Raw genomic sequence first — 16160 nt, forward strand, 5'->3', positions numbered from 1 at the left:
ATGACGATTGTCTTTGTGCGTTTTTTGTGCACAAAGACACTTGTGCATGAAGATTTAAGTGGAAAAGTCGATGCACAGAGACAGTCCCACTCTCTCGGCATTGGAAGCCTGGGTCCAGTGGCACGAAAAGTCTTTGTTCTACTGAATGCTATTTCCCCCCTTTAAAAGTCTTTATTCTAAGGGGCAACTCTCTGGGAGGCACAAGGAGGGCTACACCGAGGCCTGTAGGGGACCGAAGAAGCAGACTGCTTGACTTCTCTTTAAGATGGCAGTGGGAAAGGGCAGAGATTCTCCCACACTGACCCTGCGGTTTCCCGTGCTCTGGGAAAGCACAGCTGAGCCCCGTCTCCCTGGGCACTGACCCTTCAGGAGGGATTCTGCCTCGGCTTAAATCCTCCCAGCCAGGGCCAGGCTTCGACCTTAGGGACCCCAGGACGGAAGCCTCTGCGCAGACAGCGCCCCAACTAGTCTCAGATCCATTTGTGAATATCTCTTTGAGCCTCTCTGGGACAACCACCTCCAACAGCTCTGACCGGCTTGTGGGGACTTCTGTGCTCCCAGAGTTCAGGTCGACTTCACCCCCCCAACCCCTGCCCGCTTTTGGGGTGTCTGTGCTCCCCCTGGCTTCCCTGGGGAGACCCCTCTCTGGCTCCTGGCTGCTTTGGGGCCCCTCTGGCCTGGATAGAGGTATGTCCAGTTCTTTTAGGTTTCCTTTGTCTCACGTCTTTCTAGAGTCTTCCTACTTGGGAGGAGAGGGGAGAAAATAGGCTTCTCTCTAAGCTTTCCCCTGACCATCTTAACTACACATCCAGCTTCTGCCATCCCCGACAGCTCCCCAGGCATCCCTCCTCCTGTCTCCCAGAACTAGCCCTGGTAAAAAGAGGGAAAAGACATTCACCAAAACCGGGCACCATATCAAAAAGACGGGCCCGATGGGCAGCGGAGCGGAGGGACGTCCCTTCTGCTGCCCCTTCTCTGGGTCCAGGCTCAGACGCATTCCATTTCCCTTCCACCGACCCTGTTGGAGAAATCATGGCTCTTGTTTTCTGGTCTGCTTACTTCACTCTTCATCAGTTAGTCTACGGTTTCTTCTTCTAAATACCCTTTTACTTTCTGTCTTAGAATCAATGCTGTGTGGGATGGAGGCAGAAGAGCTGGGCCAGGGGTGCCAAGTGACCATTGCCCAGCCCCGAAGCAGCCGGGCCAGATTTGAGGCCAGGACCTCCTGTCTCCAGGCCTGGCCCTCCAGCCACCTTGCTTCGCTGCCCCTGCGTCTAAACCTTCTCATTTGGATAAGTGTCAAGTTCTCCATGTGCTTCTGGCTTCACAAATACAACCAGGAGGCACAGACAGAAAATAGCTCCTGGGAAACAGCTGGAAGTAGAGGCCAATAGGAGGGCCAAGCTCGCGTCCTTCCAGGGGATGGGAAGAAAACTGTCCTTAAGGATATGTATTTCTAATGTTTGACATGGTATCTGGCACATGATAAGTACTTAATGCTTTGGCCATTTATTCACTCAATCCATTAAAAAGCACTTATTAAGCACCTACTATGGGTCAAGTATCAAAAGAAAATAAAGCTCTGAAAAGCCTTTTCTCAGGAAACTGAGTGCCATCCATCAAATTCTTTAGCACTTTCAGATAACTACAAACTTTGGTCAAATACCAACTTTGTAATATAAGAAAATCTAAAATAATAAATTGTCAACACTGGGGTAAGAGTTGGGCATCTGAGGAGGAAGGAAAGGGAATAAACACTTATACAGCACCTACTATGTGTCACACACGTAAGTGCTCTCACAAATATTTCACTTGAAGCTCACTACAACCCTGGAAGATAAGTGTGACTCTGATCCCCATTTTACAGTTGAGAAAACTGAGGCAAATAGAGTTAAGTGACTTATCCAGGGTCACACACTAGTAAGTATCTGAGGCTGGATTTGACTCAAGTCTTCCTGACTCTAGGCCCAATGCTCTATCCACTGCATTATCAGTAATAGAGTTTGTATTGGACTACAAGCATCTAGGCAGCCACAGAGGATACTGTACCAGGCTTGAAGTCAGGAAGACTCATCTTCTTGAATTTAAATCTGGCCTCAGGCACTTACTAAATACATAATCCTGGGCAAGTCACTTCATCCTGTTTGCCTCAGTTTCCTCTTCTGTAAAATAAGCTAGAGAAGGAAATGGCAAACCACTTCAAGATCTCTGCCAAGTGTGAATCTTAAAAACTGCTCAGACTATACTTTAGCAGATTTGATTTAAACTATTCCCTTATTGAAAGAATAAAGATACTTGGTCTAACAAGAATCAGGAATGTATTGGGAACGTTAAAATTACTCCACCCTACTCAGACAGTGCCTGAAGGGAAGATAAAGTTGTAAACTCCTGATCGAACAATGAAAGTCCCTAACTCATACCTTATAGTGAAGCTAGAACCTTAAGTTAGGTCTATTTTTAGATCTAATACAAAAAGGTGTTAAATACCCGTAAAGGTTAAATTAATCACAAAAAAGTCAAGTAACTTACAAAAGGCAAGCTTAACAAAGAGGTGTGAAGTACTCAGAAAATATAATCTAAGGTGTGAACTAAAGAGTGGTGAAAACTAAGAATGGAAAGTCCTGGAAAAAAGCATCTACTGTGATTGGTAGATGTGAAAATTTAGGGGAGGTGACATAAGAGAAAATTTTCTTTAAAAGGAAGGGTAAAAAATCAGTTCAGGAAAAAAAAATTGAAGTTCAGGAGATTCAGTGGAGGACTGGAGCTTGCTTGGAGCCGGTCTTGTGGTGAGTAATAAGACTGACTCACTCTCCCTTAGGCTCAGGGAGGCCACTTTGGCCTAGGTCTTTAACTACTGCTTGGCTCAGCCTGAGCCAGAACAGTTTAAATTCATTCTCTCACTCTCTTTTTCTCTCTCCTTCCCTTAATTCCTTCTTTCTTTATTAATTAAAATCTCCATAAATCCCAGCTGACTTGGGTATTTTCATATTTGGGAATTTCCCATGGCGACCACTTGTTTTAGATTTTAAGTCAAAACACTAAAAATTATCCTTAAAGTTTTGGAGTTTACACAAGAAAACTCCAGATGAGTTTATGAAGAATCATACGGGGCTGAACAATGAACAACAAGTAGAGTATGAGCCTATGGTATAACATGGCAGTCCCCCTACCCCAAAAAAAGGTGGGCCAGTTGGGTGGCTTAGTGAGTACAGTGTCAGGTCCTGGTTTCAACTCTGGCCTCAGATATTTTCTACTTGTGTGACCCTGGGAAAGTCACTTGGTCCCTTCCGCCTAGACTTTGCAGCTCTTCTGCCTTGAGACCAATACTTGGAGTTGAGACTAATAAGATAAGGATTTTAAAAATATATTATTCAAGTCTGGATGAATAACAAATGCTTAGATTTACAGCTGGAGGACCCACAAAGGTCATCTTGACTACTGAGGATGAGAGGTTTGCTGGCTTCTCTGCTTCATCCCCAGAGCTGCAGAGTCAGAATGTTGAACTCAAGTCCTTGGATTCCAAATGACCCGACACTGACTACCTCCTGGACTCTGTCCAGAAGAAGGCAGGTTCTCGTATAATTTGCCCTGGCCAGGCCCCTTCTTGAGCACTGCATTCAGCTTTAGGAACTGCCTATGAACCAAAAATATTTGTGACAGCCTTTTCTGTTGCAATAAGCACCTGGAAACAATGTGGACACCCATCAACTGGGAAATGGCTGAACAAATGATTGTATTCAAATGTGATGGAACATTTTTGTTCCATAAGAAATGATAAAAGGGAAAGATTCAAAGGAGCCTGGGAAGTGAACAGAACCAGCATTCAATGGCTACAAAAATGTGAAGGAAAACAACTTTAATGACTGATCTAGAAAATGAATGATGAAACACGCCTTCTACTTCTTAGCAGAATAAGGCATTTTCAGACAGCCAATGTGTGAATTTGTCCTGTCTGACTGTACTTTTTTGTTACAAGGGAGTACTTTTATTTGGGTCAGGGTGGCAGAGTGGGTGGGTGGTGAAAATGATGTCCCAACCCTCCCCCCCAAAAAAGACTATCAATACAACATAATAAAATACACAGGAAAGAATGTTTAGAAGGGGCAGAGGAAAGCAGGGTACTAGCCTAGGTATTATGTTAAACTGGATGTGTTCTTTAAAAAAGAAATCTTGGGATTTTTTTTTAAAGAAAGGCCATAGATAAGATGGAAAATATGGAGAAGATGGTCAACCAAGATGGATAGAAGGCTGGAAAATATGACAAGTGGTTGAAGTGCCTGGGGCCATGAAGACTGTAAAGGAGAAGAACTGAGGGGATTCCACAAGGAAGAGGGGTCAGACTGGTTCCCCTGGGCCCAAGGAAGCAGAATGAGAAGAGATAGGGAAGGAGTTTCATCATCATCTTTCCACCCCAAAGGTGAAAGGGCAGCCTAGGGATGGTGGATTCTTCCTCCCTGAAGGTCTTTTGGGGGAAGATGGATTCCCTCAGGGCAGGTGGGAGGGATGAGAGGGAGTTCCTGGGATTCCCTGCTAAAAAAAGCTCTGCTTGGGGGCAGGACAGAGAAATGCCTTAGGATGGCTCCCCACACCCCCAAGGTGCTCACAGCGGGTCAGACCAAGGCGTGCTGGGGCTCTATGGGGCCAAGAGCTCCAGGATCTCAGGTTATGAAATGACCTGACAACAAGGAAAAATATCCCCATGATAGCAAACTGTAGAATGCCAGTAATTTACATTCTAATAGAGGGGACCTCAACTACAGGTTTAGGCACAGACTGGCTATTCTCACAAGTCTGCCACAAAGGGAGGCTGGAAGGGGAGGCCCTAGCACTGGAGCCCAGGCTGGGAGGAAAGGACACACTCCAAGAGTCAGAGAAAGAGGGGAGAGCACTCCCAGGGCAGGAGGCAGCCGGAGCCAGTGGCTGGCCCAAAAAGGACCTGGAAGGGAGTGGCAGGCAAACTGGAAAGGCGGAATGGCACCAAGACAGGAAGGGTTTGAAAGGCTAAACAGGAATTTCTATTAGATCCCAGAGGTAAGAAAGAGCCCAAACGGAGAGAATGAGGGCAGGGTAACTGCACACACTTCCCAGCTGTGTGATCCTGGGAAAGTCACTTAACCCCACCACCGCTCTTCTGCCTCGGAATCAGTGTGGATTCTAAGATGGGAGGTGAGAGTAAAAAAGAAAGAGCCTACTATGTGCTGAGTGCAGAAACAGAGACCGAATGAAATGATTTCCATATTCTCAAGTTTACATTTTCTTCTCCAGCTCAGTCACACTGTGTCTTCCCATTTAAGACTGGTATATAAATATGTCTGAATCCCAAGAACTCCCAAGAGTTCCATTATATATTCACCAATTAAGTGAATAACAGTTCGAAGGTCAGCACGATTCAGGCATCCCTCTTTACCCGAAGGCCTTTGCCATTTTTCCATTACATAAGTTTACACTGAAGTTGAAAACACTAATTTCGCCAAATTGCTCTTCTTTATGAGTTGGTTCTTGAGGCACAATGAAAGTGGGACAGGAATTGACCTCATGGGTTCCTAATTAGTTACAATTAAAAATAAAAAAGTTTGGCAGCCCACTATGGCTTTAAAGAAAAGTTTCCAAGCAGAACTAAATGTATTCTTCCTCATTTCGATGGCATTGTATAGATAATTATATCAGCGATGCTCTGGGAAGAAATACAGGCTGTTTACTCTAATGGAATACTTTGCGTACAGAGTGAACGACTGATGACTAAATGGAATTCTTTTTTCCTTGCCAATGAAAAACAAGTTCTTCTTGCTGCAATTTATTTGGGCTTCACGCTACATGCATATGTTCAAATCCTTTTTATCATATCTTGAATATGAAGCTATTCGTTTCCAGATGTTGTATGCCCTCCCCACTTTCTCGCTCAGATTGACTATTTTAAGACCCATCCGAGCTCATATGAAATCTCTTCAGGGCATCTACTTCATTGTATTTTAATACTGCTATAATGGAGTTTAAATAAACAGAAAGGAACATTGGGGAATTGGCTACTTTCCCATAAGACATTATGTTTGCTCTTTTTATACAAAAGAAACTTCCAAGTCTTGATCACTTGAAAAAAACCCACTTCTCCTATCTTTTAACTCTTCAAAAGACTAGTCTTGTTGATATTGTAGTAAGATTTCCTATTCGCTAAACTCATCAAAAGAAATGATGATGGTCCCTGACCATCTTTATGGATCCGTGACCTCATTCTGTCCATCCATAAGTAATTCTTAAATGCCTACTATGTGGCAGGCACCGATAAGGAAATATTAAATCAATACAGAGTGCTTTGGTGGGAGAGAGAAAGGCAATGGACAAAGGACTATTAACGGGGGAAATGAGGAACGGAGGAGCCTGTGAGCCGGCCCTTGAATGGAGTCAGGGGCTTGCTCGGCAAAGGTGAAGAGGGAGGCCATTCTAGGCTGGGGAAAGCTGTGTTCTGGGAACTGTAATTAAGCCAGTTTGGCTGCAGCCTCAGGGAGTAATTATAATCAGCTTAGAAATAAATGGGAGGATTCTACTTGCCAAGCGGAAGAGCCTGTATTTTTTGACAGAGAGAATAGGAAGCCACTGGAACTTCTCATTTTTCATCTGGCCGCACTACTTTGGGACTCTCCAGTCTATCCAAGGAAGCTCGTGCCTGGGGTAACCTCACCATCCTGTAGGGCCGCCTTGGTACTCCGCCTCATCACTACCGTAGCTCTTCCTCTCTGATGGGATATTGTGCCATGAACCTTCCTCCAAGACCCCACCCCTGCCCCACCGCCCCTTTCTATTTCCTTTTGTGGTCTCTCTTCCCCTACCAGAGAATGAAAATCAACCCAGGCCACAGTCTACCTTTCTTTTTATATCCTAGTATCCCTATGCTTAGCGTATAATAATACCACTAGTGCTTAGCACATAACTGATACTAATAAATGTTTGCTGACTGATTAGTTGGCATCAAATCTGACAGCTCTGGGAGAACAGATTCGATGGGAGAAACAGGATGTGAGGAGACCAGGGAGGAGGAGGGCCTGAAAAGGGTAGTGTAGGTGCAAGAAACAAGAAAGGGGAAACAGATATGAAAAGAGACAGAATCTATAAGGCTTGGCAACTGATTTATTGAGGGAGAAGGAAGAGGAAGAGTGAAGAGTAGAGAACATCTCTTGGTTAGAAACCTATACAGGACCAGCTAGGTGGCTTGGTGGATAGAGAATCAGGCCTGGAGATGGATGTTCTGGGCTTAAATCTGGTCTCAGACACTTCCTAACTATGTGACCCCCTATTATTAAAACCCTTGCCATCTTCCTTAGGATCAATACTATGTACTGATTACAAGGCAGAAGAACAGTAAGGGCTAGGCAATGAGGGGTCAAGTGACTTGCTTAGGGTCACATAGCTAGGAAGAGTCTTGAACCCAAAAGACCTCTCATCTCTAGGCCTGCTTGATAGTCACTGAGCCATGAAACTGCCCCTGGAAGGGAGGAAGAGAAGGAGGAAAAAAAGGGAGGAAAGAGGAAAAAAAGGGAGAAAGGAATGAAGGGAGGAAGGGAGGAAGGAAGGAAGGAAGGAAGGAAGGAAGGAAGGAAGGAAGGAAGGAAGGAAGGAAGGAAGGAAGGAAGGAAGGGAAGAAGAGAGGAAAGAAGGGAGGGAGGGAGGGAGGGAGGGAGGGAGGAAATAAGGGAAGAAGAGAGGAAAGAAGGGAGGGAAGAAGGGAGGGAGGGAGGAAGAAAGGGAGGAAGCCAGTCTATTCTAGGGGAAAATATAATGAGTTCAGTTTTAGATATACTGAGTTTAAGATATCTGTGGGATATCCAGGTGTGGATATGGTGATGTGAGACTAGAGATAAGGCTAGATATACAGATTTGGAAATTATTTGCATAGAGGTCCTATTTGCCAAACAAGTACAAACAGAACCATAAACAGGAAAAGCCAGTTAGGAGAATATCCAGAAGAAGGGGATAGCCAATCCACCAATTAATCAGCCAACCAAAAGGCATTTAATAAGTGCCTATTATGTACCAGTCATCATGCTAAGTGATGGGAACAAAAACCAAAGATGAACCAGTGTCTAAGCTCAAAGAATTTACATTCTATTCAGAGACTCAATGCGTACATATGTAAGAAAATAGAAAAGAAAATGAATAAAGTAAAAATTAATTTGGGGAGGAAGCACTGGCATTGGTAGTGAAGAGGGTGTTCAAGAATTGGGAAAAATCTCAAGTAGGAGAAGGCATTTAAACTGAGTTTTGAAGGAATCCCGGGAGGATTCTAAGCAACATGAATGAAAAGGGAGTGGATCCTGGATATGGGGAACCTGCTTGCATGAAGGTACTCCTGTTTCAACAGGAGATGGAATAGGAATATACTGTATGAGGAAGAATCAGAACTATATCTTAGTGGCCTTAGAGTAGGAGAGCAGAAATGTCTAGTAAGTCTACAAAGCTTCGAAGGCTGAGTAAAGGTTTGCTTGTTTGTTTATTTGAGATACTTACCTTCTGTCTTAGTATCCCTTCTAAGACAGAGGAGCAATAAGGGTTTGACAATCAGGGCAAAGTGACTTGCCCAGGGTCATACAACTAGGAAGTGTCAGAAGCCAAATTTGAACCCAGAGCCTCCCGCCTCCAGGCCTGGTACTTTACACACAGCTACCTAGCTGACCCTAGGGTAAGGTTTTGAAGCACTTGACAAACAGAAATTAGTATTTAACCCTAGAAGCAATAGGGAGCCACAGAAGTTCATTAAATAGGGAAGTTACATAGTTTGATCTATACTTTTGGAATTATAGAATGGTATTAATGTGAAACAGAAATGTCTTACCCTACAAATGAAAACTACTGCAAAAATATGAAAGGTATTTGAGCCCGTATTAAGTGTTAGACTATTCTAGGGGTTCTGAGAGATACAAAGATGTCTGAAACAAGGTTCCTGATCTCAAGGAGTTTATGATTTAATTAAGGAAACAAGACAGAAACAAGTGATAGACAAATAACAATGTAAGACTGAAATGATAGTTCAGGAAAGTGACATATAGGACATTACAAGTTGGTATGTGAATATCTGCCAAATCAATTCTAAGTTTACTTTTTGGTTTAGTATTTAGTTATGTTTTTGAGTATTGGTCAGGTAAGGTTTGAAGGAACAGGTAGCATGGGAACATTTGGGATGGTCAAGATTTAGACAGTGAAGGTATTCATCCCCAGGATGAAAGTGAGATCATCTGGTATTAAAAGGTAAGAACAAAAACAAAATCCAATATGGCTGGAGTGGATGACTGAATAAAGGAGTCAGAGGAGTTAAGTCAGTAAATGTAGGTTGGTACATGTTTCACCTGGTGGGTAAAGATTCTTTTCATCTCCTCTTGGACTGCTCAAGCAGTGTCAGATTCTTTTGGAACACAGCCACCCTTGGCAGGGCTCTGGGGAAGTGTTATCCTTTCTCACCCAAAACATATCAGCATTACTTTTTCAGAAACACAGCAGTCCAAAACTGGGGCCTACAGATTTCTAGATCTGTTCCTCTGTGGGACACTGAAAATCAATAAAGATTGGCCCAGCCAGCTCCTCCTGAAGCATGTTTCTGCTATCTCTCACCAGCTCCCAGCAATGATGCTTCTCATCAGTAAAGCTCCCAGCAAAACAGCTGCAAAGTCTTTCCTTTTCTCACTCCCTTTTAAAGGTGCAATGCCTCTTTCAAGCTACAGATGGTGCCAAAGAGCAATGAAATAAGTCTTTCTCCAGCAAATCAGCTTGAGGCAGGGCAATCCCTCTTCCAATCAGCATAGTTCCCAGGCAAAGTAGCTGGAAAATCTGCCTTTCCCTGTCTCCTTCCCTTTTTAGTGAAGTGTAACTCTTCTCTCAAGCTATAGATGGCACCAAAGAGCAATGAAGTCTTCTTCAGCCAATAGCTGAAGGCAGGGCAATGTCTGTCTTCCAATCAGCAGAGCTCCCAAGCAAAGCAGTTGGAAACATTGTCTGTGAGATGTCTCAGCTGGAAGCAGAAGCTCCTCCCTATTTTACAGGGTCTTGGTCCCACTGCCTTAATCTCTGGCTTCTTTGGCTTCCTCCTTCGTTTATTGACTTCGAATTTGCAGGGCCTCCTACCGAACAGAGACCCACCTCTGACAGGGTGAAAGGCTGCAGGCTAATTCTGAGAGTCCAGAACAGACCAGCAGCAGCCACGTTTTCCCACAGTCCACAGAAAAGGGCCCATCCACACTCTGCAATCATATGAAAAGCAGCAGATGGAACAATTCCATTCAGTAAATGGTTATTAAGTGCCTCTTCTACGCAGGTCCTTGTGCTAAGCGCTGGGGATTGGAAAAGAGGCAAGAGGCAGTCCTGCCTTCAAGGAGCTGATAACCTATCAGAGAGGAAACCAAACGAGATGTGCATGGGAAAAATTGGGCCTAATTCAAAGAGGGAAAGCCCTGGCCTGAAGAGGGGTCAGGGAAGGCCTCTGGTGCTGCTGGGAGCTTAGGGGAGACTTAAAAGGAAACCAGGGAAGTCAGGAGTTGGAACGGAGGAGGGAGAGCATTCCTGGCACAGAGGGAGCAGCATCTTGTGTGTGATGCAGCCAGGAGCCCTTGCCTCTGGACTGAAGAGGCATGAGAAGACTAGAGAGGCAGGGCTTTGAATGCCGAAGAGATTGCTTTATTAGATCCTGGAGGCAACAGGAAGCCACTGCTGTTTACTGAATTGCTGGGGGGGGGGGGGGGGAAGGTGACATGATCAGACCTGCACATTAGGAAAATCACTTTGATGGGTAAATGGAGTATGGATTGGAGTGGGGAGAGATGTAACGCAGACAGGCCCACCAAACTACACAGTAGTTATCCTATTATTTTTAAATGTTCATTTATTTATTTTCTTTTTTTTAACCCTTATGCTAAGTATTAGTTCCCAGAAAGAATAATAAGGGCTAGGCAATGGGGGTGAAGTGACTTGCCCAGGGTCACACAGCTGAGGCCAAATTTGAACCCAGGACCTCCCATCTCTGGGTCTGGCTCTATCCACTGAGCAACCCAGCTGCCCCTGGATGCATTCTGAGATGGAGATGTTATAAATACACTTGTGAAGAAACCGCCTCGTTGTGCTTGGGGCTAGGGGAACTTCTGAAGGTTTCCACCAAGGAGTGTGCTTGATAAGCCATTAAAGCAATCTCAGACATGTGTGAAAGGGTTCAGTACAAACCCTAGAATGCATTCAGGATAACATCCGAGTCTGCTTGCTTCAAGGACACCTACAGCGGGAATCGGGAGACGCTGAAGAAGGTTCTGCACGTGAAACAGAGAAGCACCCTTACACGGCACGATGCTGGGAGGGAGCGAGTTTTAACTGTTTCTACTTCTATCAAAGAAGGACCACCGATCTTGCGTGATGAGCACCGCAGGGCTCTGGTGCCTCACCGCAGAAGAGGAGGGACTTTGATCCTGGGATTACTCTCATGATTCCATTCATTCTCATGACTCAACCTCAGCTCTGGATGGTGAACAGTTGTCAATGGCGGGGCACTGACTGATACAGAAACAGATGAGATCACGGCACCAGCAAGAGGGATGAGAGTAGTCTCAAATAGAAAAGGAAAGTCTTCTCTCTGAGAAAAAACGGAACTCTCTCACTTAATAGGATGAAAAAGAAGCTGATTTTCAGAGAATCTGAGAAGAGATTATTCAAGCTTACTTGCTGTCAGTTTAACAGTTTTTACACAAATGCTTATGCATAATCCTTCTTCAAAAAGTAAAGAATCGAACACTTAGGAATCTAAGTAAAAGCAGTGGCTTTAAATTCCCATTTTCTATTAGGATTGAACCTGTGATGTCATTTAATACATGGTACTTCACATAGAGAAACTCGCTCTAAATGCACCTTTTCTGTAACTAATAATCCTTAAAAGTTGTCTAGAATACGGAGAGGTGAAGAGATTTGCCCAGGATCAGATAGTCAGTCTTGTGTCAGATACAGACACAGATCCAGATCCTTCTGGCTTCAAGACTAGCTCCTTATTCAGAATGGCTTGGCTGCCTCTAAAGAAATTTTTTTAAGAATTTAAAACTAAGATTCTTCCAATAGTTGTATTATATCAGTTATATATGACAATACTTCCATGGATGAGGCAATTAGGAAGGGCAGTGAATGGAATGCTGGACTTGACATCAGAAAGATCTGACTTCAAATCCTCCCTCAAATCCTTAGGAGCTTTGTGACCCTGGAAAAATCATCTACTTTTCCAGCCCCAGTTTTCTCATCTGCAAAACAGAGATAATAAGAGCATCTACCTCACAGAGTTGTCAAGGATCAAATAAGGTAACAAAGCTAAGCCATTTTGCAAGCCTTCAACCCCTGCAACCTTCCCCCTAACATGTGATCTCAACGCATCCCTCACTTTCTATTTCATGCTGCTTTTAACTATGCCCCCCCCCCCAAGGGATCCACTAGACAGACACATCAGGAGCCATTCTCTTGGTCTTTGATCCTTCTGGGGTACCAATGCAGGTCTTGAGCTACTCTTCATCAGTCAGTCCTGCTCTCTCACTCCGTGACCCGCCCACCTTCATTTCCAGCCATACATCTCTCGAATGGTATCTTTTATGTCACTTTTTGCTTCCAAGTTGTCACTGGAAACACACTAAAGCCTGTTTATACCTAACCCACCATACGTTTCTCCATTGCCTTTGGTAAGATCTAAAAAAAGTGTGGGTTTTTGGGGTTTTTTGCAGATATGATGGTAATACTTAGAAAATCCTAGAAGATTAAACTAAAAAACTAGTTGAAATTAATTAACAACTTTAGCAAAGTTGCAGGATATGAAACAAATCCATTTAAACCATTAGCAGCACATTGATGTATTACCCGCAAATATCAACAAAACAAAAGAAAGAAAAAGAAATGGCATTTATAATAACTGTAGACAATATAAAATACTTGAGAGTCTATCTGTTGAGACAAACCCAAGAAATATACAAATGCTATTAAACAACAATTCGCACAGATACGGTCAGATCTAAACAACTGGGAGCATGGGCAGGCTGAGCTAATATACTCTGGAAGGTGTCATGGAGGCAACCTCGAACAAAGTCCAAAGAGAGTGATTCTCTATAATAGATTTTTAGGTCCTACAAACTGGGCTAACTGCATCAAATCCTAAAATGGTACAGAGGCTTCTTAATCACATTTGTAATCACTCTAAAGACCTTGGTCTAACAACAAAAATCTGCAAAGGGAAAGCAAAGTAGATGAAGAATGTTTTTTTTATCTAAACCGGTTATTTCCAAATGTTTTTGACTTTGTACCCCTAATAGCAATAATATTCTCTGCATAATCCCCAATGTTTATTTACTTATATTAGAGATATACACTACAGTGTATATCTCTAATATTTATACTTTATTTTAATAAATTTATTATAATAATTTAAAATAATAAATCAAATATAAATAAATTTATGTTTAATAAAAATATTTATATTATATTATATTATATTTATTTATTTATATTTATTTTTAAAAGATTAGAAAAAAGATGATCAACTCTGGCCTCAGAAACTTCCTGGCTGTGTGTTCCTGGGTAATTCCCCCCCCACCGTTGCCTAGCCCTTACCACACTTCTGCCTTGGAACCAATATACAGTATTGCTTCCAAGATGGAAGGTAAAGGTTTAGAAAAATAATTAAATAAAGGAAATGTTTACACAGCTTGCAGAACCATTGTAGTAGGTGTGTCCATGGAAGAAGACTCAGGGTCCTCTGGAATTTACTCCTAATCTTACCTGCAAGGAGGTGCACAGAGGAGAAGCTCTTCTCCAGTTTACCCAGGAGTACAGTCAGAAAAGAGTCGGAAGCGAGAGAGGCGACATCTTTAGAGCTTTGATCATATACCACCACCTTTGGATTGCCATCAATGTCAACCTGAAATACAAAAAGTGGGCTATACGTGGAAGAACAAAATGAGAGCCCACCCCAACTCCACTGGTTCATAATTCATAATCCTAAAGCAGCTGTCTAGGTACGGAGGTAGGTAGGTGGTGTGCTGGGTCTGGAGTCAGGAAGATCTGAGCACACATGTAGCCATAGACATTTATTAGATGTTATGACCTTGGGCTAGTCACTTGACTTCACTTTGCCTCTATTTCCTCATCTATAAAATGGGGATAATAACACCACCTACCTCCTCGGGTTGTTGTGAGGATGAAAAGAAGTAATAACTGTAAAGAGCCTGGCACACAGTCCGCACTATATAAATGCTAGCCATTATTCTTATTCCTCTTTGCATCTATAATCCATATTGAGTTTCATCTCTTTCGTGGTCTTTGATGTCTCCCACTTTGTTTGTGGTTAGAATAAAAAGGCTGAATGATTAGGTAGAGAATCTCACCAATATTCATTCTATGCATAAAGGACAATTTACAGGGGGAAATAATGATGCTATTTCCATCTGAATTCAGCTCACCTTGATAACTGGAAATCTTGTAAAACCACCAGAGAGAGAACAGCAACAGAAAACCAGAATGCATAGAGAACGACACACCACGAACCCTAAAGATCTAAAGTTGTTTTTAAAAAATGTTTCCTACAGGAAGGCAGTTATCGGTAGGAAAGTATTTTGTAAAATATTTCAGGGCAACTTTTCAGTTCTGATTTAATGAAAAAAATTTATAAGAAAAAAGAATGACCTTTTAACCGTAAGGCTGAAATGGGGCCAAGTGTTTTGTCTCAATCTACCAAACAGATGCTTTATTTGTCCCTTTAATTTGTATATTGTTTCACTCCCCCTCTCCCCCCAGTACTTTGGAAAATGGTGTTTAAGGAAGTGGCAGTAGGAAAATAGGAAGAATTCTGGGTTTGAACCCAAATCCTGCTGCTTACTACTTGTGTGACCTTGGGCAAGTCATTTAAGTTCTCTGGATCTCCGTTTTCTTATATAAATTGGGGCAGGACAGGGAGTGGATTAGACAATGTCTGTGGATCCCTTCCAGCTCTAAGCTGACCCAACCTTTAGGTTCATTTGTAAAATATCATGAATGATGTTTAAATGAAATCAATAAAAGTTACTCAAAGGGCATGTTGGTGGAGAGTAAATAACAAGAAACTTATTTTTCAAAATGCAAACTTGTTTTTAATTGAGAAATATCCTTGACCAGAACAATAACAAAAATGCTCCTTCACAGATTCCAAGGACTCGATGTACCAAAGTTAGAAGCATTTTCAACTTTCACAAATTACTTTTTCCGGCAGGTCGGAGAAACATTTTAGTTTAGATGGCTCCTCGTTCAGAGGATCCGCCTAGGAGGAAGAGAGAGAAGTTACCTTGTGTTTGGCAGAGTGCTGGATGAGCTCCGTAATGAACACTTTGTCCTGCTGGAGCCTGCGCTTCATCAGCTTGGAGCAGTTGATATTAATGGCTTCCAAAATGTGGGACGTATTGTATTCCACAAAGGGCCGGCTATCAATTAGGAGGACTTTCTCGGTTCCACTTTCGAGCAGAGCCACCAACCTCTCGGTAACAATTGGAGTCCCAGTCATCTCATCAGCCATGTCAACAATCAGTCCTCTTTTATTACCTCCCTTTTAATTTGCAACGATGATGTAATGGTTGTGTACTCAAAGGTTTAGCCACTCCATTGTGCCCAAGATGTATGAGGTCAGCCTGGTAGCGACTGGCAAAATGAAACTTAAACCCATTTTCAGCTAGAGTCCTCCAAGTGAATGTCTCTTTCTCTTTCCCGTGGATCTGCTGTTACAAAAGGCTCATTCCACAAAGCGGCCCCTCACATTTGATTCATAAAGAGATGACTGGAGTAACCATTTCACGACTCCAACAAAGGATGCTTTCGGGCTACCCCTGCATTACATCATCCTTTTTTTACCTCGGCACCCTCGCACGGGCAGCTTTACGGGAGACTGAGAGCCTAAGTGATGAGCAAAAACATGGGAGACAGGGAAAAAAAACAAAGAAGGAACATTAGATTACTGCTGTCTAGGAAATTCATAATATTTACATAATGACATTTGGCACTTGTTTCATTGAAGCAAAAAGAAAGTGAATGGGCTTCCCCCCCCCCCCCCCAATAAAGCAAAGGTAGCAGTGGTAGATTTATGGGGAACTCAAAATAGTAAAAGGTCAACGTGGGCCCATGAAGGCTGATCTCGGGAGCAGAGG

General features: G+C 43.0%; 1 protein-coding gene across 1 annotated transcript in view; it reads right to left on the reverse strand.

The window, feature by feature from the left end:
* The window catches only part of DUSP16 (dual specificity phosphatase 16), a 92064-nt gene that overhangs the window by 27829 nt on the left and 48075 nt on the right, over positions 1 to 16160 (reverse strand). The window contains exons 2-3 of the mRNA XM_001365651.4: positions 15308 to 15909; positions 13771 to 13909 (exon numbers count right to left, since the gene is read on the reverse strand). Of these exons, the coding sequence (XP_001365688.2) occupies positions 13771 to 13909; positions 15308 to 15535 (367 nt within the window). The 5' untranslated portion in view covers positions 15536 to 15909. The remainder of the gene's footprint in view (positions 1 to 13770; positions 13910 to 15307; positions 15910 to 16160) is intronic.

The sequence above is a fragment of the Monodelphis domestica genome, chromosome 5 (assembly GCF_027887165.1).
Source record: "Monodelphis domestica isolate mMonDom1 chromosome 5, mMonDom1.pri, whole genome shotgun sequence".
Classification (NCBI taxonomy): Eukaryota; Metazoa; Chordata; class Mammalia; order Didelphimorphia; family Didelphidae; genus Monodelphis; species Monodelphis domestica.